At 37.2% G+C, this 21,692-nt stretch overlaps 8 protein-coding genes across 9 annotated transcripts; 4 read left to right on the top strand and 4 right to left on the bottom strand.

Annotated features, from left to right (window-relative positions):
• Window positions 1-940: 940 nt before the first annotated feature.
• Window positions 941-4,634, bottom strand: LOC105208757 (leucine-rich PPR motif-containing protein, mitochondrial). The gene is made up of 3 exons (XM_011178781.3): window positions 3,364-4,634; window positions 2,056-3,302; window positions 941-2,002 (listed from the first exon to the last, which is right to left on the bottom strand). The coding sequence occupies exons 1-3, from the start codon at window positions 4,440-4,442 to the stop codon at window positions 1,089-1,091; spliced, it is 3,240 nt and encodes a 1,079-aa protein (XP_011177083.2). The 5' UTR covers window positions 4,443-4,634; the 3' UTR covers window positions 941-1,088.
• A 141-nt stretch (window positions 4,635-4,775) lies between these two features.
• On the top strand, window positions 4,776-7,127 carry LOC105208756 (GDP-fucose protein O-fucosyltransferase 2). The gene has a single exon (XM_011178780.3). The coding sequence runs from the start codon at window positions 4,937-4,939 to the stop codon at window positions 6,317-6,319; it is 1,383 nt and encodes a 460-aa protein (XP_011177082.2). The 5' UTR covers window positions 4,776-4,936; the 3' UTR covers window positions 6,320-7,127.
• Window positions 7,128-9,154: 2,027 nt separating this feature from the next.
• Window positions 9,155-11,138, bottom strand: LOC105208754 (signal transducer and activator of transcription B). Its single transcript, XM_011178776.3, has 4 exons — window positions 10,796-11,138; window positions 10,028-10,736; window positions 9,645-9,949; window positions 9,155-9,549 (listed from the first exon to the last, which is right to left on the bottom strand). The coding sequence occupies exons 1-4, from the start codon at window positions 10,921-10,923 to the stop codon at window positions 9,234-9,236; spliced, it is 1,458 nt and encodes a 485-aa protein (XP_011177078.2). The 5' UTR covers window positions 10,924-11,138; the 3' UTR covers window positions 9,155-9,233.
• A 196-nt stretch (window positions 11,139-11,334) lies between these two features.
• Window positions 11,335-17,413, top strand: LOC105208752 (putative RNA-binding protein Luc7-like 2). Of its 2 annotated transcripts, none has more exons than XM_011178764.3 (5): window positions 11,335-11,645; window positions 11,735-11,849; window positions 11,914-12,073; window positions 12,138-12,790; window positions 16,250-17,413. In XM_011178764.3, the coding sequence occupies exons 1-4, from the start codon at window positions 11,523-11,525 to the stop codon at window positions 12,778-12,780; spliced, it is 1,041 nt and encodes a 346-aa protein (XP_011177066.2). In that variant the 5' UTR covers window positions 11,335-11,522; the 3' UTR covers window positions 12,781-12,790; window positions 16,250-17,413. The 2 variants fall into 2 exon arrangements, with proteins under 2 accessions (XP_011177066.2, XP_054088585.1); XM_054232610.1 differs by having other exon boundaries at window positions 17,224-17,413.
• Window positions 12,836-13,696, bottom strand: LOC105208748 (NADH dehydrogenase [ubiquinone] iron-sulfur protein 4, mitochondrial). Its single transcript, XM_011178761.3, has 3 exons — window positions 13,558-13,696; window positions 13,180-13,503; window positions 12,836-13,121 (listed from the first exon to the last, which is right to left on the bottom strand). The coding sequence occupies exons 1-3, from the start codon at window positions 13,605-13,607 to the stop codon at window positions 12,941-12,943; spliced, it is 555 nt and encodes a 184-aa protein (XP_011177063.1). The 5' UTR covers window positions 13,608-13,696; the 3' UTR covers window positions 12,836-12,940.
• On the top strand, window positions 13,713-15,291 carry LOC105208749 (actin-related protein 6). The gene has a single exon (XM_011178762.3). The coding sequence runs from the start codon at window positions 13,856-13,858 to the stop codon at window positions 15,077-15,079; it is 1,224 nt and encodes a 407-aa protein (XP_011177064.2). The 5' UTR covers window positions 13,713-13,855; the 3' UTR covers window positions 15,080-15,291.
• On the bottom strand, window positions 15,100-16,295 carry LOC105208751 (iron-sulfur cluster assembly 1 homolog, mitochondrial). Its single transcript, XM_011178763.3, has 5 exons — window positions 16,054-16,295; window positions 15,915-15,968; window positions 15,778-15,853; window positions 15,643-15,717; window positions 15,100-15,528 (listed from the first exon to the last, which is right to left on the bottom strand). Exons 1-5 carry the CDS (start codon window positions 16,135-16,137, stop codon window positions 15,425-15,427), a joined length of 393 nt encoding a protein of 130 aa, XP_011177065.1. The 5' UTR covers window positions 16,138-16,295; the 3' UTR covers window positions 15,100-15,424.
• On the top strand, window positions 17,324-21,331 carry LOC105208753 (protein prenyltransferase alpha subunit repeat-containing protein 1). Its single transcript, XM_011178775.3, has 3 exons — window positions 17,324-17,513; window positions 19,069-19,439; window positions 19,614-21,331. Exons 1-3 carry the CDS (start codon window positions 17,425-17,427, stop codon window positions 20,330-20,332), a joined length of 1,179 nt encoding a protein of 392 aa, XP_011177077.2. The 5' UTR covers window positions 17,324-17,424; the 3' UTR covers window positions 20,333-21,331.
• The last annotated feature ends 361 nt before the right edge of the window (window positions 21,332-21,692 follow it).

The raw sequence follows: 21,692 nt of genomic DNA on the forward strand, positions 1-21,692 counted from the left end.
ACAAAGCCGACTTTAGCTGCTATGCCTTGTGGCCAGCATATCGATATTAGATTCTTTAAATTCTAAATCTCAAAATAACCAATAAACCATTTAATATGTTCGTTTGTATGTAGTACGACGAAAAATTGATGAACACATACAAATGTATGTATGTATATGCATGTGTACGTATGTTTAACCAATACAAATTTTCCACAAATAACTATTTAGCTAAATATGTATAAATGAAATTGGCGCTTAGTCGGCGCTGTCAGTCAAATAGTGGTTGCATTGAGTGATATACTTAAAAATACATACGTACATATATGCGTATATAATATTTTGGAAAATGATAAAAAGCAAAGCACGCAGCATATAAAATAGCTAAAGAAAAAAAAAACAAAACAAAAATTAATAATTAATATGTGCTGCGAATTATATAAGTAAAATTAATAAAAAATAATTATAGTGCTATATATGTAAGTGTACCACTAAAGTGTAAAGTTATAAAAATATTGTTACTTAATGGATTTATGAATTTCGTGGTAAACAAAAACAATGCATTTTTTACAACTCTACAAACAATTTAAACTTACCTCCGACTGTGTGCTACAACTCTAAATAGCAAATTTTGATTTGATTTCCTTTATTATTTTATGCCATTTTATTTTACTGTGTTTCGCCATTTCTTTACGCTCGTATTGATTTTCTCACTCTAAAAAAAATGCGTTAAATTCAAATTAAATTATAAATGTACAATATAATTCAATTAGCACTTACGCATTATACTGAAATCAAGAAATCAAAATTACTGGCAAATAAAATGCGACACGACCAACCAGTCGGTGGTCCTAGTTACACGCTAGTTTACTAATAACAAGGAAATATGTATTTGCGCTGTTGTATATTTTAGCATTTAATTGCTAGTGAATAAAACTAATTTAAGTAATACAAATAACAATTGAAGAGTTTGCTACTTTTATTTACTAATTACACAAATGCCTTCATACATAGTCAAACGAAAGCGTTTGCAATTCGTACTCGTAACCTATAAATTAGTATACATACGACTTAAACTAAATTAACAACAACGCGCGGCTAGGTATACACTACATGATTTGCGCTCGCAGCGCCACTCTGCTGGGTATTTCGATGTTGTTGACGCGCAGCAATTGCACCAGATTTCGCAGAAACTCTTGCGATATCTTCAGGTCGTCGTCCGCCTCGAGCCGCTCGTACAAATCCAACGCTGCTTGGCAATTATTCGCCTTGGCAAAGTGTGTTAGCAGCATATTGTAAATGTTTTGTTCGTCAATAACGCGTCCGAAACCGCGTGAGCCACGCGCCAAACGCAGCAGCGTACTTACAGCGCCCTCCTCGCCCAAGTACTCGCAGTTCTTCATCAATAAACTCTCATTGATGCGGAACTCGGGATTGATGAGCAGTCGCCGCAACTGATTATCCGTGCCGGACTCTGCGAAAGCTAGCAGCAGACCACTATTCATGTTCAGGGCGCCATGTACTTTGGAGATGGCGCTGGACGTTTCACTCAAGAGCTGCTGTGCCTCATCGCCAGTAACGCCACCATACTGCGTCACCACTGTTTCGTGGCCGTTGCTCAGTCGCACTAGCAGTGAGAGCAATTCGAACTGCAGCGGCGTGTGTTTGTAGAGCTCGGCGAGTTTTTTGAAATCGGCCACGGCGCCCTTAATGTCGCCGCGCAGCAAGCGCTCGCGCACTATCGGACCCAAGACCGAGTTATGCGCATTGCAGTATCGCAATTTTTGCAAGAAGTGAAAGTGTTCACGTGTCAGGTTGCGCTCCGGTTCGAGTTCCGGCATTTTTGCTGCCAGCTGCGCGACGTTTGTGAGGAAATTCCAAACATTTTTAATGACATAGTCGCCGCCGTTGACGCGTTGTGTGGTTGCACGCGTCTGCAGCAATTGCGTGGCCGCCTCCAGCTGGTTGTGGTGCACCAGCAGCGCTGCATAGTCGATGAACTTGTGTTCGTCCAGCGAGAAGTCTACAAAACAAAAAATCAAGAGGGTGCTAAAGAGAGGCGCGTTTTTCACTTACCTGGGAACTCTTGCTGCAGTCGCTTCAAACACTTCTCGGCATTGGGCAGATCATTGACTTTGATGTACAAATCCAGCGTGCTCGCCAACATGCCAGCACTGACCTGTACCTGCAGTTGATCACACTTGGCCTTAATCTCCAGCGCGCGCTCCAAACGTCCATCGCGCACGCATAGCTGCAAAAGTCGGCGCAGCAGCCCACGCGTATTCATGCCTTTCGCTTCTAATTCGACAAGATGGCATTCCAACTCGTCGAGCGTCATGTCACGTGGATGCTTCACGAAAGTCGAACCGGTATTGCTGCCCGCTGTGCTGGCGCTTTGCAGCAGCATCACATTGTGATCGGTTATTTTACGCAGCGCCTCTCTCAGCTTAGACAAGTGCTCATCCTTATTCATTTGCTCCTCGAGCGTTGTTATTATAGTGTTGGCGGCGGCGGGCGATATTGCCAAACCGAATTTGGAAATTTCGTCAACGAAACGTTGCAGCGCTCTGAGATCACTGCGAAGACGCAATTGACCTTGTACCATGCTCAAGAGCAACTGCCCGATCCAGTCAGCTTTGCGGTTTTCGTTCTTCTTTGCCAGTGCGGACAGCAGTTTAGCGAATTGTTGGTAACGCTTGGTGGCGCGCACATTGACCGTTGCATTCGCAAGCGTTGGCACCAATTGTTCAACTTGCACTTTGGTCGGGTACAACTCGAGCAAATTATGCGCCGCCTCAAAACGCTGTCGCAACAGTAAATACATGACTAGTTCAATTAACACCAATGAAGGTTTGGCGCCTGCTTCATCAAGCGCTTTTATTGCTTTTTCAGGTTGCTGAAGCGTCAGCGGCAAATTGGGTAATACATAGAGACCAATGGTCTCGCGATCGCAGCTCACATTTAACGCGTTCATTTGCTTCAGTACGTTCAGCAAACCAGCTTCGCCCGATTGTTCATGGCTCTGCAAGAGTAGTGGCCAAAAGTAGTGTGGACGCAGTGGCTCCTGTTCTGCCAACGATTGCAGGAATGGTATTGCCGACTCGGCGTTGCGGCGCAGCGCTATTTCAGTGGCAATGTGCAGTGCACGTGTGTTCTTGTTGCTATCTTGCAGCATTTTGGCTACCGCAATAATCTCCGCGGCGCTATTTTTAGTCCGGAAGAGTTCTTGCAGCAGAAAGACGCCAAAGGTGTCGATGCTTTGGTTTTCGTTGAAACGCGGTGTGGGCAAGTTGAAGATAATGGCTTGCACTGTCGCTAGATTGCTGAAAATCGTAAATAAAGGTAATCACTTTCTTAATACAATATACGTCACAGAGAAATTACCCGTTATGCAGCAGTTCCACACACAAGTGACGTAGTGGTATTGGCACTTCCGTACCTTCCGTGAAATCTCTGGGTAATTCACGTACCAGCTGCTTAATAAGCTCCTCATTTTGTGGCGCTTTTACGTATAGAAGACTGCGTAGCATGCGCACTACCTGTGTCGCGTTGAATTGTCCATGAAATTGATTCAACACTTCGGATGCTTTTGCCGCCACGTCGTTCTCCAAATATGCACATACCATTAAGGAGTGTGTTTCTGCGCTGGGTATGATACCCGCCGCATTCATGTTGTCGAGCACCGAGCGGCAACCAGCCAGATCGTGATTACGCGAGTGTCCCGATAGCAACGCATTAAAGTGACGTTCAGTTAGCGGAAAGTCATGTGTGCGCATTTCTGCAAGCAGCGCCGTTGATTGTTGCATATCGCCAGCTTCACAAGCCGTATCCAATAGTTCTGCATAGATATCGGACAACGCGTATTCATTACTTGTATTCAATTTGTTGAACTCCTCGAGAAATTTCTGGAAATCAGTGCATGGTGCACGATTGTGCTGCAGCACATGTAGCCAAGTTATATAATGTGACGCATTCAACTGTGCATGCTGAGACATATAGGACCACAAGCGCTGGAAAAGCTCCAAACGCGTGGTGCTTGGACGTGCTGGCATTTGTGTGCCGCAAGCGCGTAGCAGAAAATGTGCCTGTTCACCGTCCAGCAGTTGATTGTAAACGGTCGGGTTGTTTTCCAATTGCGTGATGATTTTGTCACACAGCTCGAAGCTAAGTTGACCGGTGTTTTGGTGCAGTCCCACTATCTTCTCCAATAGCACTGTGAGTACAGGCGTTTTTGGCGCAGTTGTTTTAGCGGCTGTAGAATAACCATTGTGAAAGGGATTTTTCAGTATATTCCATTTACTGCATATAGCATTGGTGCTGCTCAAAGCTGATGGCTGCAACAATTTCTGCGTTGGTCTTGTTGCATAACCTATTTTGGCTAGAATGGGATGATAGCCGATGCGTTTGCTGGTGCAAGTCAATTTCTGCAGCTTACTGGTCACATTTAACAGTCGCACACTCATTTTAATTAATGTTTAATGCAAATTGTGGAAAACTACACACATCTAAGGTAAAAAGGACCGATTTGCGAGCTGCAAGCACGCGTTGTTGTTTTGTTATTGGTAAAAAGCGGCTGTCAAAATCAGCTGATGAACTATGCTGTTGATAAGAACGTGAGCTCGTGTTCAGCGCTATAGATTAATGTGAAATTTGAAATAAAATAAAAATTTATTAAGTGTCTATTTGAGAAAAAGGTATGTAAATGTTAAACAATGAATATATATTATATTATATTTATATTTAGTTACTTTAAGTTTAAGTTATTAAAGATTTAAGAGCTAGTACAGCGAAATATTATTTTTGCTTCTGTCCACTCTAACATTCGACCTTGCCATCAGCTGTTGGAGAGCATATTGAATGGCGTTTCAACTGATAGGTGGTAAAATGTGTACTGATAGCTATAACTAAAACTAATTAGTGATTAAATGAATTAGTGCGTTGTAATTGGCCGCTCAAAATGTGGCGCTATCTATTTGTATCCAGTTGTGTTGTCGCGCTAACGTTAGCAGCGAGCAGCGATGTATCGTACTTTCCGAATAGCTGCGATAAACTACAACATATATTCCACTTGACCAAAGATCTGCCCACCGGTCAGCACTGTCCACAATCAATAGCTAAATTGCGAAACACCATTTATCTGCTTTACGACGTAAATCCGCCGGAGGGTTTCAATTTACGTCGCGATGTCTACATACGTTTAGCGGTATTCGTACGTCAGTTAGCAAGTCGGGAGCCTTTCCAAAATATACGTTTAGTGCTGCCACCCTGGCGTCGGCTATATCACTGGAAATCGAGTCATCTGGAACAGCATAGCCTCCCCTGGGAACTGTTTTTCGATGTTGAAAGTATGCGACGTTATGCACCTGTGCTTGACTTTCCAGAATTTTTAGAGGAGATAGCACAGTTCGGTTTGCAAGAACCACCCTATGTGCAGGTACAAAAGGTGTTCCAACTGCTGAACTTTGAGGACATGTTTGAGCAAGGCGTGTTTCATGAAAAATTCCAATTCGAGCACGATTGCCGCAAAGAACAGTATCTGCACGGCTATCTCTTACAACAGCCTATGCTGCTAGATAACGATTTCGCTTGTGTGCGTTATCAAGGGAGCGTGAACTTACTGGAACGTGTGCTACGTCATGAATTGAAAAATAACACAGCGCCGATGGCGAATGATGTCAAAGTGTATGCCATACTCAACGCTGAGATTGTGCTGCACGATCAGTGGGGCGACCGAGAATTCTGGCGCGCACGCCGATCCATGCGCTTTGCCGAACCACTGCAAGCAATAGCTGAGGAGTATCGCGAGCGTATACTAAAGTCAGATAAAGCGATTGAGCGTATACAGCGACCGCCCATGTGGGAGTCTGAACGCGAATACCAGCAAGCACTTGGTGGCGACTATTTGGCCGTACACTTTCGACGCGGCGATTTTGTGCATTGGCGACAAAAATCCACGCCCACACTGAAGTCCGCGGCCACACAAATACGCGCACAATTGCAATTACTCAATCTGACCACGGTCTACATAGCCACCGACACCACCGCCATGGAGTTAACCAACCTGAAGGCGTACTTGCAGCGCATACGCGTGCGTCGCTTCACACCGGAGTCGTTGACTCAAAAAGCGCTCATCAAGGATGGCGGCCTGGCAATTGTGGATCAAATAATATGTGCGCATGCGCGACACTTCATGGGCACATTTGAGAGTACATTTACCTATCGCATATATGAGGAACGCGAAATATTGGGCTTTCCCCAACACACCACCTTTAATACGCTCTGCAAGTATGCAACGCTGGAAGATTGCGAAAAGAATTCGGTTTGGTCGATAGTCTACTAACAAAGTGGGTTGGAAAGGTGGCGAAGTGGTTTGAAAAAGCATTTAATTTCTAGTTGAAATAGACTTTTGTACTTCACGGCTTGTTGGGCGGCTCTGCTGGCGCCAGCGGCTGACTGGCTATTTACTTAAGTTACTAAAGTGGCATGTGGCATCGTAGTTTTAAGTTCACTAAAGCTATTGGTATCTTTTGTAACATTTATAACATAACAAACATTTCATTGCGCTTTCATGGAATTCGTAAGAAGCTCAAATACTCGTTAATTAATAAAAAATACTAAAAAAAAGTATGTATATATAATTGCTATGTTGTTTGAATAGCAAAAGCACTACTTTCTACTCAAGTTGTTCAAAGCACCGCTTTAGGTGCAAGCACTACTCGAATATCATTAAATCATAACAAAAATCAACGTTTTTTCGGTATTCCTGTTTTTATTTTCTGAGGTAAACTTTATTACTTATGTATTTATCTGTTTCAATCTGAAAATTTCAAAAATGTTTGTTAGCTTTATTTTGCTTATATGTCTAATAATAATATAGGAAATGCTACTTATAAACATTTAGTAGTTTGAATAATTAAAAAATTTAAATTTTCTCTGTTCAATAACAATTGTATGTATGAATGTATGCTTTTCAAAAATGGTTAATATTTATGGTTTAATTTTTGTTTTTTACTTTCTTAGAAACATTATTCAACTAACAGTTTAATATTTGCATTGTTTTATTGATATTTAACTTGTATAATATTGTGATAATGTTTATTAATTGTCTATTTATTAAATGTAGTCGCCAACAAACTGCTTTCACATTGTACAACACTTGTTTAATTTCGCAAAAACTTTAACTACTTGTTAATGTAAACAAAAAAAAAAAACAATTGCTAGTAATAACTGCTAGTAGTTTTCGATCACTAACGCTTTCTCTTTCATTAATATTTGCTAATATTAGTATATGTAATGTATGTGTATATTTTTTTATTTGTAATTCTCAACGCTTTTATAAATGTTATATAAGGTAAAAGGCAAAAAATTGCTTGCTTTACACTACAAACGCTTATCAAAAACAACTATTTATTTGTTTTAAACATTTTATGTTCACGCCGCTTACCAAAAAATGAGTGTAACGTGTCACAGCAAATATTGTTTAATGTGAACCATTATTATTATTTGTTTTAGATTTTCATTTTAAACAAATTTAATTTTTTTTAATATATTTTTTTATAATTAATTTAATTTTTTTAATAATTTTTTTTATAATTAATTTAATTTTATTTGTTAATATTTTTTTATAATTAATTTAATTCTTTTTATATATTTGTTTATAATTAATTTAATTTTGTTTTCAATATATTTTTTTTTTTAAGTACTTTATATATTTTTTATAAATATTAATATATATATTTTTTTTTTATTTTGACTTTGGCAGCCAGTTAAAAATGTTTAGTTAAATATTCATTGCTACAATTTGAACAGTGTTTTTGGTACATAACTGTATAACAATTGCATGGAAGTAGTACAAAATTAACCTCCAAACGAGTTTTCAAAAAAAAAAAAATGTATGCTTTCTACATTACATTAAATTCTATGCAGTTAAACTTTCTATATGGCGCTCTAGTGTTTTAATTACACGATCTTCCGCTTTTAACTGTATAATATGTTTTTTTGTATGTGTACAAAGTATTTGTTTTTGAAAATAGTCATATCCAAATACTTTTGAAAAATTATAATGGAATTATAAAAAATAAAAATATTTAGGTTTATTTTATACAAAAAATAATAATAATGTTCACTTAAACATATAAAATTAAAAACAATTTTTCTTTATAAAAATTAATTTCTTATGTAAATATAAAAAAAATATTAGCGCTAAATTTGTTTTGAACAAAATAACAATTAATTGGTGATCAAAAGAACGTTTTTTTTTCATTTAAATTTAAATACTAACATGTAATAAATTCATTAATTGCATAAAAAGAAATTATAAAATATTTTATTAAATTAAATTTTTTGTAAAAAAAGAATAAAATAAAATTTTATTAAAAAAATATATTATTATATTTTTTTTTTTTGTAAAAAGAAGAATTAAATTTTATGCAACGAAATATATTATTAAACAATTTTTTTTTTGTAAAACGAAGAATTAAATTTTATTTGCATAAACACAAAGTAAAAAAAATTGGTAACTTTATTTAAAAAATTAAACAGCTGATTTATCAACTTAAATATTAAAAATAACTTAAATATTATCCCTGAAAATCGTTTTAAGTTCCATACATTGCACATTAAACTTGTATAACAATAGTAAAATAAAAAAAAACAAATATGCTTTGCACATTTCATCACATACATTTATACATATGTACTATGTATGTATACATTTTGCTTATAACAATTTGATTTTTTTTCTTAAATTTATGCAACGAGTGTTTCTAATATGCTTAGCTATTGCATATATGTATGTATATAGCATATGTTTGTGTGAGAGTTATAAAGTGTTAAGAGTACAAGTGAGATTTTTGCACTAATTAAAGGAAGCGCATATAATATGTATTAGAGAAGCACATAGTAACTAGAGCTTTAAGTTGAATTACAAATTTCAAGTGGATAGTTTTAGAGATTACAGTATATAGTTGTTTTTGTGACATTTGTTATATGTAATTATATGTAGTTGTAGGTATATTTCGTTAACAATAATAGTGAAATAGTAAATTCTTTTTGCACTCATACTCATATGAAATATACTATATGTAGTGAGTGTCGCGTCAGTTAAGTAATTAATAAATATGTATATATTACAAAACAAAATTAAATAAGCACTGCAGCAGTTTCGTCCAATTAGTTGCACTTTTGTAGCACAACACTTCGTTACAGTCATTTAAGTAAAAAAAAAAACGAATAATAATAAATGAATGATTTCTCTAATCAACATAATCACGTATGATTAACTCGCGTTTCGTGTACGTATTCGTATTGCTGCTGTGTGGTGGAATATTGAGGCCGCCAAAAATGCTGTTGCCCGTGCCACCAGGGCTACTGCTGGCGCTGCCACCACCGCCGCCGCCACTACCATTGCTATTATTGCTATTTAAACTGTTTAAGGTTATATTGAAGTTGCTATTGAAATTGCGCGTGTGTAAATTAGCGCCACGTTCGCGTTGCAATTTGGTCAATTCATTTTGTAAACGCTGATTACTTAGACGCAGGTTCTCATTTTCACTAAGGCACTCACGTAAGCTGTAACAGACAATTATGCAAATTAATTTTATTTAAAAGCAACTACTTACGTATATAATATTTAATTTACAACTATCCACTAGTAGTTTGTTTACCTTTTTATTTCGTCCTGCATGGTTTTAATATACTCGCAAGCTTTGATCAGTATTTGTGACTTGGAATCATTGGGCGGCGTACGATTGCTGCTATTGCTGTTGTTATTGTTAGTATTACTGTTTGCGATCGTTTTTGTTTGTAACTGTTCCACTAAGCCAATTTGTTGTTGTTGGTTGTTGTTATTATTATTGTTGTTAACGCCTTCGGTCGGCAGCATTTCTTTCAGTTTGAAAATCCAATTGTTTATTTTATCGCGTCGCCGTCGTTCCACTTCATTATGCGTTGCGCGTCGCTTATCATCACGCTATACATATTTTTATTATAAAAACGAATAAATAAAATAAGAAAATAGAAATATGTGAAACGTTAAATGCACGCCTACCTTTTTGTACGCCTCCAATATGCAACTGCGCTTTGTACTATTGCCCTGTGTGTCCGGAGCGCTAATGCTTGTTACCGTTGTAGCGCTTCTATTTGTGTTTGTACGCCCATCGGCAGTGGCATTGGCCGACTTATTAGCGTTTATAAGCGGCAGCGGTGTATTACGCAGTATTTGCACGCCATTGATTGTGGTTGTGGATGTGGCAGCACCAGCGCAGGCTGTCGACGTTACACAAGAGTCCGGCTCTAATTTAATTGTTTCTATTGTCTCGGTCGCTGGTGGACTAGGCGGTCCTTGCAACAACTCACTTTCATCTGTGAGCATGGTGGGCACATTATCTACATATTCTTTGACTATATAGATTTCGCAACCGTTCGGTAGTTGCATTGGCAGCGCAGCATTAAAAGCCGCATTTGCACCACTGCTGACGATGCTGCTGTTGTTAATCGTATCGATATTGTGCGGTTGACGTTGTATTTGGTTGACAAGGCGATATTGCAGGGGCAAAGTTTGTGTGGCCTGTGTGCTACTGCTGCATAAAGTATCTGTATGTTCTTGTTTTATGGGCGTCAGCGTATTGCCAATGGCCAGGTATTCCTGCGACTCGTCGGAGTTCTCATCACAGATTGTTAGAAATACGTTTGTGGGTAACATACCAACCGAAGTAGTACTATTGGCACTTGAATTTGTCGAATTGCCCAAAAAGATACTGCAAGTATACGAATATACGTGAAATGAATTACGTAAAATATGTGTAACAATACTCACTTTGGTGTGCCACCAATATTGGACGTTATATCAGTTGCGTTGATAGCGCAGCTATTACCGATGCCTGCATCGATAGTTGCCGGCGCCAAAGACAACTCCAGTCGTGCTCGTTTATTCCTGTTATTCATAGTGGTGTTCACTTCATGCTACCTTTGGTATTCCTGTGTTAATAAGGTTCCCTCTGACCTCCAAAATGACCATCCAAATAAAATTACCCCTTCCTTTTGTATTTACGTTGTGGAGAAATATAAAAAGCGTCGGATTACTTGTTGTATTTTTAATTATTGTTTATATTATTGTAAAAATCCACAAAAATTACATTCGTAAATAAACAACTTTTTCCAATAACTTATCTTACGTTTTGGCTTTTCGTTATGACAACAATGCAGAAATGTCAAATAATAACAAATCTAATTGAAGATGCTGCCAGAATTATAAAATGAGATTTACCATAAAAACACAATATTTAATAAATAAAAATATTAAATTCTGAAGAAATAGTTAAAACAATTTACGAATACTAAAAATTATAAACAATTAAAAGTCCTACTTATCAGTTTTTTGATCGCACAATATTATAAATGTTTGAGAGCCAATGGTTGAGCAACTTATGCATGTTTGAAAATCACTGAAGTATAGTCTAGTGACGCTTGTTTATTTATTTACTTTTTCGACGTCAACGAGATATATATAAAAAAAGGAATTATCATAATTTTTTATTTTATAAATGAATGAGCCAGTTAAAGAATTTAGTCCTGTGTACAGGAATAACACATTGTCGGAATTCATCGATGAGAGCAAAGCGCGTTTAAAAGAAATATTAAAACGTCTTGAATGGGATGCTGAACTGGTGAGTGCTACATATGTATATAATTATATATATAAAGCCAAAAAGGCGCTAAAATTTTTGGCGGATATTTATTTTATATTTGCAATTAGGATTCTGACACGAATACTACTTTGAATAATGAAGAACAAAACGAGACACAACTAGTGTTGGACTACGAACCAGACTTCCCTCCAAGTTGTGCGTCGGAGAATTTCATTGTTACCGGTAAATTCATCTATTTATTGTCAAGATCTGTGCTTTTGATAGATATTTATACATTTTTATATAGACGCTGACGAATTGCGAACAGTTTTGGGTGTCCCAGATAAAGATGTACCTAAAAGATTTTCGGATTTGCAGTTGAATTTCTCACGGGCCGAAAAACTATCCTTATACGAGCATGTAATAGCAAACACCAAGAAATGTACAGAACCAGAAGTAACAGTACAGTATGTATACATAAATTTTTCAAAAAGTAAAGCTTTTATAAAGAGTAGATAATGGTTTTTATAGATCCCTAGGTGAGGGCGCTTTGTCATTCGCCGAAATTGTGGCACAGAAGAAACGAGAGTCAAAAAAGCGTCGCCGTTATCGTCGGAGTAAACCAACACATAATGAGGAAGTGCGCGCCGTTGTAGATCTGCAAATGCAATCTTTACAACAATATCTTAAAGAAAGGGATGCTGAGGAGCGGATGCATCAGCCAAAGATGAATAAGAAATATAAGTCTGATAAGGATGATTTATCCATTCGAGGATACAGTCGTAACACATCACACACATCTGTAAGATCTCACAAAAAAGACAGGAGTAGAAGCAGAAGCTGTGAGCGCAAGAGTCATAAGAAGAGCAGACATAGAAGCAATAGTGCCAGCAATAGTCATAAGCATAAAAAGAGTAAAAAATATGCAAGTGATCGTACCAGTAGTAAAATCCGGAAATGTCGCAGTAGAAGCAGAAGCAAGACCAGACAAGAAAAACATAAACGGCGCAGTAGAAGTAAGAGAAGCAGTCGTAGCCCAAATAGAAGTAAGAAGCGCAGTCGTAGCCGCAATAGAAATAAGAGGCGCAGCTGTAGCCGAAGTAGAAGTAAGAAACGCAGCCGTAGTCACAGTAGTAGTAACAACAGAAATAAACAACATCATCGCCGCTTATAGAAGTTAAAAGGTAAGGTAAATTTAGAACAATTGTGTATGAAAACTAAATTTAGTGTTGAGTTCACACATATGCTGTATTTATCATGATGTGCCTTAGTAATCCTTTTATAATTTTAAAATTGCAACAAAAACGTTTCGGCACTTATTCTCTATGCAGTGCTCATTTCGTGGATGTGCGAGTGCGTCTATTCCAATGGAAGTTCAAACCGTAATTTTTGACACGTTCCACTTTTGGTTTATCATCACCGTCCACAAACCAACGCCATCCATTACGTTCGCAGTGTTCGATTGCTTCTTCCTTTGAACCAAAGCTTACTTCCAGATTAGACAGTGGATCGCCTCTATAAAAAATATTTATATATAAGGTATATATAGTACATATAAGTTAATATTACGTACGTTGAGGTCCAACCCATTAATGGATTTTCCCATCGTTCACGGTTGTCGAACTCAATCACCCAATGGTGTAAATTATCGGTGCCACTTTGCATAGTATTTTTGGGTGGCAAGTGTATGCGTACACGACGTTCTTTGACATGTTCCTCTGGTACACCACTTATGGGGCTAAGATCGACCTTGGTGGGCACTGTGATTGCGCCGCTAAGTTTCTGTTTCCTCTCCAATTCTTCAGGTTGTGCGATAACTTGCGACACATCGATTGGTGGCGCATCGCGTGTGCCCACGGACGACTTGCAGCGCGTAGTGTTGCTGATTGTTTTTGCCCTGTAAGCGATGTGTGAAATACACTACATTTTAATTTTTTAAATATTTACTTACCAGTGAACACCACGGGGTGCTTTTGCGAAAATTTGACGCACTAAGGACATATTTAATGTGACAAATAAATAAGAATTATATTATTACATAAAATTTTCCTTTACTAATGCTAAAATTTGACAAGCGCTGAAGCAAATGTCAAAAAAATTGTTGTTGCTCTGAAATGACATTTGACCAGTTAGCTGTCAAAGTAAATTGTCAAATGTGCCTTGTTTATTCGTTTGTTGATTTTGTATAAATGCATTTAGTTGCTACTGTGTAGCGATTTTCTATATTTAACCGATCTGGACATACCGAAATGGATGCAGTTGTGTTGGATAATGGCGCCTACACAGCTAAAGTCGGTTTAGCAACGCAAGATGACCCGTCTGTCGTGCCCAACTGTATTATGAAGGCGAAAGCGGAGCGGCGACGTGCATTTATTGGTAGCCAAATTGATGAATGCCGCGATGCTTCAGGACTATTTTTCATATTGTGTTTTCAAAAGGGATACCTTCTTAATTGGGATATACAGAAAACCGTGTGGGATCATATTTTCAGCAATGAAGGCACGGGTATTTCGTTGGAAGATCGTCCTATAGTTATAACGGAACCACAACTAAATTTCCCCAGTATACAAGAAGCTATGATGGAAATACTTTTCGAGGAGTATCATTGCTCCGGTGTGCATAAGTGCACAACTGCCGAATTGGCGGCTTATAATTACGCCGCAGAAAGTGAAGAAAGTCCGTTGCAGGCGTTGAACTGCGTTGTTATAGACGTTGGTTATAGCTTCACTCATGTTGTGCCATTCGTGCGCGGACGGCGTGTGGAACGCGGCATACGACGTGTCGAAGTTGGCGGCAAAGTTCTGACGAATCACTTAAAAGAACTTATTTCCTATCGACATTTAAATATGATGGACGAGTCCTATGTGGTTAATCAGATAAAAGAAGACGTTTGCTTTGTTTCACAGGACTTTAAGGATGACATGCGCGTGCACACAGCTGCCGAGAAACGCGCAGAGGTCGTGGTGGAATATGTGCTACCTGATTTCACAACAGTTAAACGTGGTTTTATACGCAATAAAGGCAAAGGCAAAAATGACAAAGAGGGCGATAAGGAAGAAGACGCAGAAAATGAAGAAAGCGATCAGCAGTCGGTACGACTTTGCAACGAACGTTTTACAGTGCCCGAATTGCTTTTTAACCCCAGTGATGTGGGCATACAACAAGTTGGTATACCGGAAGCTGTCATCGACTGCCTCAAGGATTGTCCTATCTATTCGCACAGTGAATTGCTACGTAATATACTCATTATAGGTGGGAGCTCACTTTTCCCGGGATTTATACCACGTTTGAAAGCCGAAATTCGTTCATTAGCGCCTGATGATTTAGAAGTTTCATTGATTTTCCCCGAAGATCCCACCTCTTATGGTTGGTATGGTGGCAAAGAATTGGCGAACAGTGATGGATTTAAAGACATGCTGCTTACCAGGGACGAGTATGAAGAGAATGGCTATTCAGCTTGCAATGGCAAATAAATTACTTAAGAAACCGCAAATGCATTAATGTTCTCTTTACTTTTATATAGTGTACAACTTTGATTTTCTGCCTGAAGCTTTAAAACAGCTATTTATTTTCGATTATTTATAGAACTAACATCTTTAAATATCTTCATATGTTTCAACTCATTTGAAAACAAATAGTAATCACAAAACTAGTACTTAACCGACAATTTTAAACTAGTTTAAAGCAGACTTATGCTTAAGAGCGTTTAGAAGAGCTGCGTATCTTTCCGAGTACATATATTATTAACTACTAGCTCCTAGAAGAAATCTAAACTGCGCGCTTAAATATTATAATGTCCAACAGTGTTCCGCATTTAATTAGAAGCTAAACGATTCACCACAACCGCACGTGCCTTTTATGTTGGGATTATTAAAAACGAATTCGCTGGATAGTTTAGACTCGACGAAATCCATTTCGGTGCCTGAAATAAAAGTTTGTTGAACCCAAATAGTAAAAATGCAACGCAAAAGATAAGAAAACGTAAACAACACTGTCAGCTGTGCATTATATAAGCAAAGTCTTGAAAAATTCTTACCAAGTAGAGACAATTGTGCCTTCTTATCAATATACACTTTGACACCATCTTGTACTACTTCTTCGTCGAATTTATCTGCAAAGAAGCATAAATCAATTTTATGTCTTGTGGTTTTTTACTCATGTATACAATTACCTTTTTCTTTTGCATAGTCCAGCGTGTAGGAAAGTCCATTGCATCCACGCTGCCGCACTCCTACCTTTAGACCTGTCTGTAATAACCAGCTATAATTACTTATTTGACTAAAACTCTTTGCCGGATGTTATACTCACAAACTCGGGTTTATCTTTCAGCAATTGTTTAATGCGGTTCACTGCGGAATTTGTCTAAAAATAGTTTGTTTTCACAAGAAATATTTTGTTTTCTAAACACATATATGGCATAATTTCATCACAAGATTCACGTTCTTACCAGTGTAAGAGCTGCTCGTGTCGGCAACAATTTGCGTCCCTTCAGTGCGCGCACTGTCGCTGTGGCCACCACTTTTGTTGACATCTTTTGTACGCGTTTTTATTTCAATTTAAATTATATGACTATTTGATGTGCACGCACGTTTACAATTTAATTCATAACAGCAAATTTTCTTATTTACTTTCTCTTTTATCAGCAATCCGTTTCATAATCGACCGTAAACGAGTGACAGCAATCAGCTGTTTTCGAGTTGCGTTGCCAAGTGCATAACTGCTTGAAAGATGTGAGCATTTGGTAACGCGAATCTGCAACGGAATGCAAACATGTGTATTATGACAGTTGAACGGGGCGTTTGACAGCATCATAAAATTTCTAGTGGGTTGGTGTTTCTGAGTTAAATTGGAAATTTATAAATTTTATGTGGATTTGTGTTTCCAATTGGTTTAAATTGTGTGCCTTTACGCGACCGCGGTAAGATTAATTGTAACCGGGCGAACGGTGTTAAAATCGTGCGTGCTAAAATTCGTATTTGACATTGAAGGTTATTTCTATATTTTATGTGATACTGTTGCCCTGGAGCATAGCTGCTGTATTTCTCATTTCGGTTTTCGTAGTTATCGTGGAATCCGTGAATATAGCAGCTCGTGCCAGCTTTCAGTTTCGATTTAGGCGTATATTTATTGCTCGAGGACCTTCCCAAGGCGCCTCCTATTTGCATGTCTCATAATATTCATATGTAAATTATGGCGTACGCCATAAATACGGCTTTGGAGAAATAGCTGTGGCATTGTGGCGCTCAACAACACAAAAACGCGCGCATACACATACGTATATACACGCATACACGGGAAAATTGTGGTCAATCGCGCAAATACAGCTGGATGGACAGACAGAAAAGACAATTCTGATCAAGAACGCTTGTACTGTTGTTTTTGTTTTTGTTGGATTGCGTTTTATTTAAATTGGCATTTATTACACTTTTTAAAACATTTGGTGCGGTTGTTGTCGAACGGATCGGTTGCGCTGTGCTCAGCAGTTTTCTGTTATTTTTTACCTTCTTTTATGCGACGGCTGGCGCGTTTTATATTTACTTGCAATATTTTTTTGAAATTAAAAATAAAATTAACAACAATAAAAAAGCGTTGAATAAACGTGCTGATATTTCATCAGGTATCACAACAAATTGTTGCTAAAACCGCAAAAACATGCAAGGAGTTGGCGAAAGACTATTTGTAAAATAATAAAATATAAAAACAGTAATAAAGTGTATAAAAAATAAAAAGCCGAAAGTGAAATCAAATAAAAAAATTAAATGAAAAAGTTGTTCTAAAGTCTAAAATTTAAATTAAAGGTGCAATTTGATAATACAATATGGATTTGGTAGCAGACAATGAGAGTGAGGTGTTATGCGAGAAAATCATTAACGACATACATGCGGTATTCCTAAAGGACCCAGATCTGTAAGTTCAAAATCATTACATACATTTGCTTGTAACTCATAATTTCCTGTCAACCTCATCTCAGCTTATCATATCAGGGAGAAGAAACATTCTCGTTCATATAAAAATACATTTATGCATTCATATTCTTACTCTCGATTAGTGCATGTTTATATTCATGTCTTTAAACTTTACTTTTACAATCGTTTCATATCAGTTTCCGTAAAGTTGGCGACTTTAAAGGTTACATGCATACTAATGAAACATACATCTATACTATACAATGCATTATTAATCTTTTACTTAATTACGTTTGATGTTTTGTTCTTGTTGTTTTTGCTGTAATATTATGGACCTTTCCCTTTTTCTAATGTAATTTTTGATTTCTCTTACAATTTAACTGTATAAGTTACATACCATATGCGCTGCTAAAATTTCATTCTGTCGAATTATTATGCAAAACTCATTTGCGTAAAGTTTAATTCTCTGTTGTGGAAGCCACTCAATTATATGCACGACCTATTTATACAGATTGTTTTAATAATTAAATACATATGTCTGTTCATACATACATTCATACATACATACAGCTGTATATAGTGCGTAATGCAGTAGCATAACCGAAGGAACTGTTTAATTTAAAAAAAGTCAAAAAGTGCGATATTTATTGTGTTAATACAGATTACTAAACATGTTTATTAATTTTACTACATTTATCTCATAAATATTAATAAAATTAAATTAATAGAATTAATATTAATATTTATATTTTGAAATAAATAAAATATTTATGTATGTTCTGTGCTCATATATGTATTTTTTATGTATGCTCATCCAATTAACTACAACAACAGCACATCTGTAACAGTCGCTTACCATTATTTCATACATTATTCCCGCTTCATTGATATTAGCTATGCGAGTTAATTGATTTGATTGTGCGCCAACGGCGTTCCTCTCGTTGCTATTTGCGGTCCCCAGACCACAGCTCACATCTCTGAAGCATACACATATCATACGACGGACGACAAGTTCATAGAATGCAGGCGCACGTACCTACATACATATGAATTCTTGTGGTTGTCGGTTATCATGATAATTTATTTGTATTCGCAGTGAGCGACAAATGTTTGACCTTGTCATTCAATTGAGCTGGAGCTGTGGCTGGTTGTGTTGCGCTCGTAACGATTCATTTTCATCTAATACCTATGTACATATGTATGTTTATTGGGGAAGCAGATGAAAACGTATGCACATAAAAAAAAATTACATACATACATACCTTCATGCGTTGTGATGTGCTGTGTTATATAAGTGCTATTGGCATATTTCGTTCATACGTTGCTTGCTTTTTTTGTGTTTTTTGGTGTTTGTTTTTATTATTATTATTGAGCCAAGTAGTGCTGTGCTCTAATAACTATTTGCAAGTATAGTGCGCTTCATACATGTAAGTACATACATACATACTTTCATACATACACACATACAAGCACCACATACAAGTACACTGTATTTAATCATCCAGCATTTGCACATTTAACTGACATCTTTTTCAAATATCTTGTTGTTGTTCTAGCTCCACATTCGAAATCATACCGACCATTTTGAATCGCAACAAATCGCCGGTGGTCCATGCGGAACATCATCTCGGCCTGGAGTCGTGGTGTATGAAACATGTCTACGATCATTCGCACAAAGCCATAATTGGCTATCGGCGCCAGCATCAATCACGCTATCTGCAACACAGCGACGTGCTGCTGAAGTATCTGAATGTGGCGCTGTTAATTAATACGGATGTGGCCACATTCTGGAATATACGCCGCCAAATGGTGCAGACGAATCACTTGAAAATCAATTGCGAATTCAAATTCTCCGCGTTGATACTGTCGAAGAAGCCGAAATCGAGCGAAGCCTTCGCCTATCGCCGTTGGTTGTATTCGTTTCAGAGTGAGTACACTGAGAGATACTTGGAGCAATTAAAGGAGATTTTTTAAACTATTTTTGTCCATCTTGAAGTTCTTTGAGCATCTTGGACTTGTCGCAAATAGTTTGCAATTGTCCTCCACTTGCTTGTACAACCCACAGTTTTATGCTTTTTAACTATAATACTCTCCACAACAGGTCACGACGCCATCGATTGGCCCAGCGAGTTTGGCATTTGTGATCGTTGCGCCGATCGCAGCGCGAATAATTACCACGCCTGGACGCATCGTCAGTGGGTGCTGCAGAATGCACCCGATCTGATACGCTCCGAACTGATGATCACCGAAAAGTTTATGCGCAAACACATTAGCGACTACAGCAGCTATCATTATCGCCAAACGCTGCTTGAGCGCGCCTACGAATTGTGCTATTACGAAGCGAATGAGCTCGAGCATTTGCATAATCTGAAAGATTTGATCAGCTACTATCTGCAGGATGATCTGGAAATACTCAGCACGGCCGATGTGCTACAAATACTGTTGCCCGGCGTCGATCGTGCAGCGGTGGGCGAACCGCGTCTCAGCTCCTTCCTCTATTGTTGCAACTTGGCGGCGCATGATATACGCCTGTGTGACGATCAGAAGCAATTGTATGGCGAGCGTGAATCTTTTGAAAATCACAGACGCTCATCGCTGCGTTTCATTGTGGAGAATTGTGTGCGTTTGTTGTTGGGCGAATTGCCCGGTTTGTATTTGACGCCGCGCACGTATGCGCAACTGCAGGAGTTCAATGCCACGCTGAAGAAGTTCGATTATGCGTCCAATACATTTCTGGCGGCGCTTAAGCGTGCGGAGGGCCAGTTGAGCGACAGCCATCGCAAATGGTGCGCCATCTTTTTGGGCTTCAATTATGCGTGAAGCGCGAAAGGAAGTTTGTTTGCTGAAGTTTTAGTGAACTCATTTTAGAGTTTTAGCGGCGAATTTGTTTTTCAAAGGAGCACACTCAAAGGAAATACGCAGAAAGCTTTATCTTTTTTATATACATAGATGGCATGCAAATAGATTTTAATAATTTTTACTCAATGCCACCTGAAAGGCTTTTCATTTAAAATATAACGCCGAGCGAATGTGGAAAGCATGAAAAGAGTAATCAATTTAAATAAGCATCGAATAAGAAAACGTTTGTTGTCTCGACCATTGTTGATTGTGGTCAACGCCGTGGCTTAGCAGTGTGCGCCAAAATTTTTAAGAATTATACAAATTAATTAAAACTGTTAGTGATATCCAGCAACTGGTGTCAAAAATATTTAAAAAAAAAAAACAAAAAAATAAAAATTAAAAAAGTAAAAATGTGTAAAATATATTAAGTAAATTTGTTTATGTTTTTTTTTTAATGTATGTCAGTTTGTCAGACCGTTGTGTTTGCTTTATGCTTATAAATTGTTATTTTCTTGCGCTACGTTTGAACAGTTCGTTATATTAGTTATAAAAAAAAAACATAAAAATACTTCGAGAGATTGCATTTATAATTTAATTTAAAGCTATGAAAAACGAAATATTTTATATCATATCTATCTGCATCAAATCTAAAACTAAGTAATATTTTTAACCTCACTTTTTCATATGTATGTATAAGCATAAAGACGTAATTAAAAGAAAAATTATTTCATCGCGTTGACAAACGCAATTCATTTTACTCCAAATACTCTTGTAAACACACAAATAAATATGTATGTATATTTTAAGAAAACAGAAGCGAAACAGAACAAATATATAGTTAGCATTTATTAGAGAATTTTAGCATGAATTAAAAAAAAAATAAAAAATCATAAATGTGTCTGTATATTTTAATGAAAAATTGTTAAACAATTGTAAACAAGTGTAAAAAAGACTATTTTGAAAAATATATACGTGTGTGTTTCATTTGTAAATACATCTTATAACATATAAGCGATTAAGTGCATTTGCTTTGTTAAACTTAATTTCCGGTTGTAACTGTATCCAATTTTGCTGTTGTTGTGATGAATTACTGTTTTTTTTGCAAGTTCTATATTTGTTGTTATTTATTGCTATAGTTCGGTACTTTTTTTATTTCTGCAAAATTTCAGAGATCTTAATTTGTTTAAGGGATTGGGTTGGTTTGAAAATTTAAAAATTTGAACTTTTTTATTGTCTTATTAAATAGTTCAATATGTTTAAAATATTCTCCAAATCGGATCGGATTCTCACTTTGGAAGTTCCCCCGATTTAAATAAAGGGTTTTTTCAATAGGGGCGAT

This window comes from Zeugodacus cucurbitae, chromosome 5, assembly GCF_028554725.1.
Source record: "Zeugodacus cucurbitae isolate PBARC_wt_2022May chromosome 5, idZeuCucr1.2, whole genome shotgun sequence".
Classification (NCBI taxonomy): domain Eukaryota; kingdom Metazoa; phylum Arthropoda; class Insecta; order Diptera; family Tephritidae; genus Zeugodacus; species Zeugodacus cucurbitae.

Excerpts from the sequence above, each read along its gene's own strand:
- LOC105208757 (XM_011178781.3), bottom strand. The coding sequence starts at position 4,442 with ATGAGTGTGCGACTGTTAAATGTGACCAGTAAGCTGCAGAAATTGACT. Across the intron at positions 3,303-3,363 it reads GTGGAACTGCTGCATAACGG|CAATCTAGCGACAGTGCAAG; the intron begins GTAATTTCTCTG and ends TACGATTTTCAG. Across the intron at positions 2,003-2,055 it reads ACTGCAGCAAGAGTTCCCAG|ACTTCTCGCTGGACGAACAC; the intron begins GTAAGTGAAAAA and ends TTTGTTTTGTAG.
- LOC105208756 (XM_011178780.3), top strand. The coding sequence starts at position 4,937 with ATGTGGCGCTATCTATTTGTATCCAGTTGTGTTGTCGCGCTAACGTTA.
- LOC105208749 (XM_011178762.3), top strand. The coding sequence starts at position 13,856 with ATGGATGCAGTTGTGTTGGATAATGGCGCCTACACAGCTAAAGTCGGT.
- LOC105208752 (XM_011178764.3), top strand. The coding sequence starts at position 11,523 with ATGAATGAGCCAGTTAAAGAATTTAGTCCTGTGTACAGGAATAACACA. Across the intron at positions 11,646-11,734 it reads TTGAATGGGATGCTGAACTG|GATTCTGACACGAATACTAC; the intron begins GTGAGTGCTACA and ends ATTTGCAATTAG. Across the intron at positions 11,850-11,913 it reads GGAGAATTTCATTGTTACCG|ACGCTGACGAATTGCGAACA; the intron begins GTAAATTCATCT and ends ATTTTTATATAG.
- LOC105208754 (XM_011178776.3), bottom strand. The coding sequence starts at position 10,923 with ATGAATAACAGGAATAAACGAGCACGACTGGAGTTGTCTTTGGCGCCG. Across the intron at positions 9,950-10,027 it reads TATTGGAGGCGTACAAAAAG|CGTGATGATAAGCGACGCGC; the intron begins GTAGGCGTGCAT and ends AAATATGTATAG. Across the intron at positions 9,550-9,644 it reads ATGCAGGACGAAATAAAAAG|CTTACGTGAGTGCCTTAGTG; the intron begins GTAAACAAACTA and ends TGTCTGTTACAG.
- LOC105208753 (XM_011178775.3), top strand. The coding sequence starts at position 17,425 with ATGGATTTGGTAGCAGACAATGAGAGTGAGGTGTTATGCGAGAAAATC. Across the intron at positions 17,514-19,068 it reads TTCCTAAAGGACCCAGATCT|CTCCACATTCGAAATCATAC; the intron begins GTAAGTTCAAAA and ends TTGTTGTTCTAG. Across the intron at positions 19,440-19,613 it reads TTGGTTGTATTCGTTTCAGA|GTCACGACGCCATCGATTGG; the intron begins GTGAGTACACTG and ends TCTCCACAACAG.
- LOC105208751 (XM_011178763.3), bottom strand. The coding sequence starts at position 16,137 with ATGTCAACAAAAGTGGTGGCCACAGCGACAGTGCGCGCACTGAAGGGA. Across the intron at positions 15,854-15,914 it reads TGAAAGATAAACCCGAGTTT|ACAGGTCTAAAGGTAGGAGT; the intron begins GTGAGTATAACA and ends TGGTTATTACAG. Across the intron at positions 15,529-15,642 it reads GGCACAATTGTCTCTACTTG|GCACCGAAATGGATTTCGTC; the intron begins GTAAGAATTTTT and ends CTTTTATTTCAG.
- LOC105208748 (XM_011178761.3), bottom strand. The coding sequence starts at position 13,607 with ATGTCCTTAGTGCGTCAAATTTTCGCAAAAGCACCCCGTGGTGTTCAC. Across the intron at positions 13,504-13,557 it reads GCACCCCGTGGTGTTCACTG|GGCAAAAACAATCAGCAACA; the intron begins GTAAGTAAATAT and ends CATCGCTTACAG. Across the intron at positions 13,122-13,179 it reads TTAATGGGTTGGACCTCAAC|AGGCGATCCACTGTCTAATC; the intron begins GTACGTAATATT and ends TATTTTTTATAG.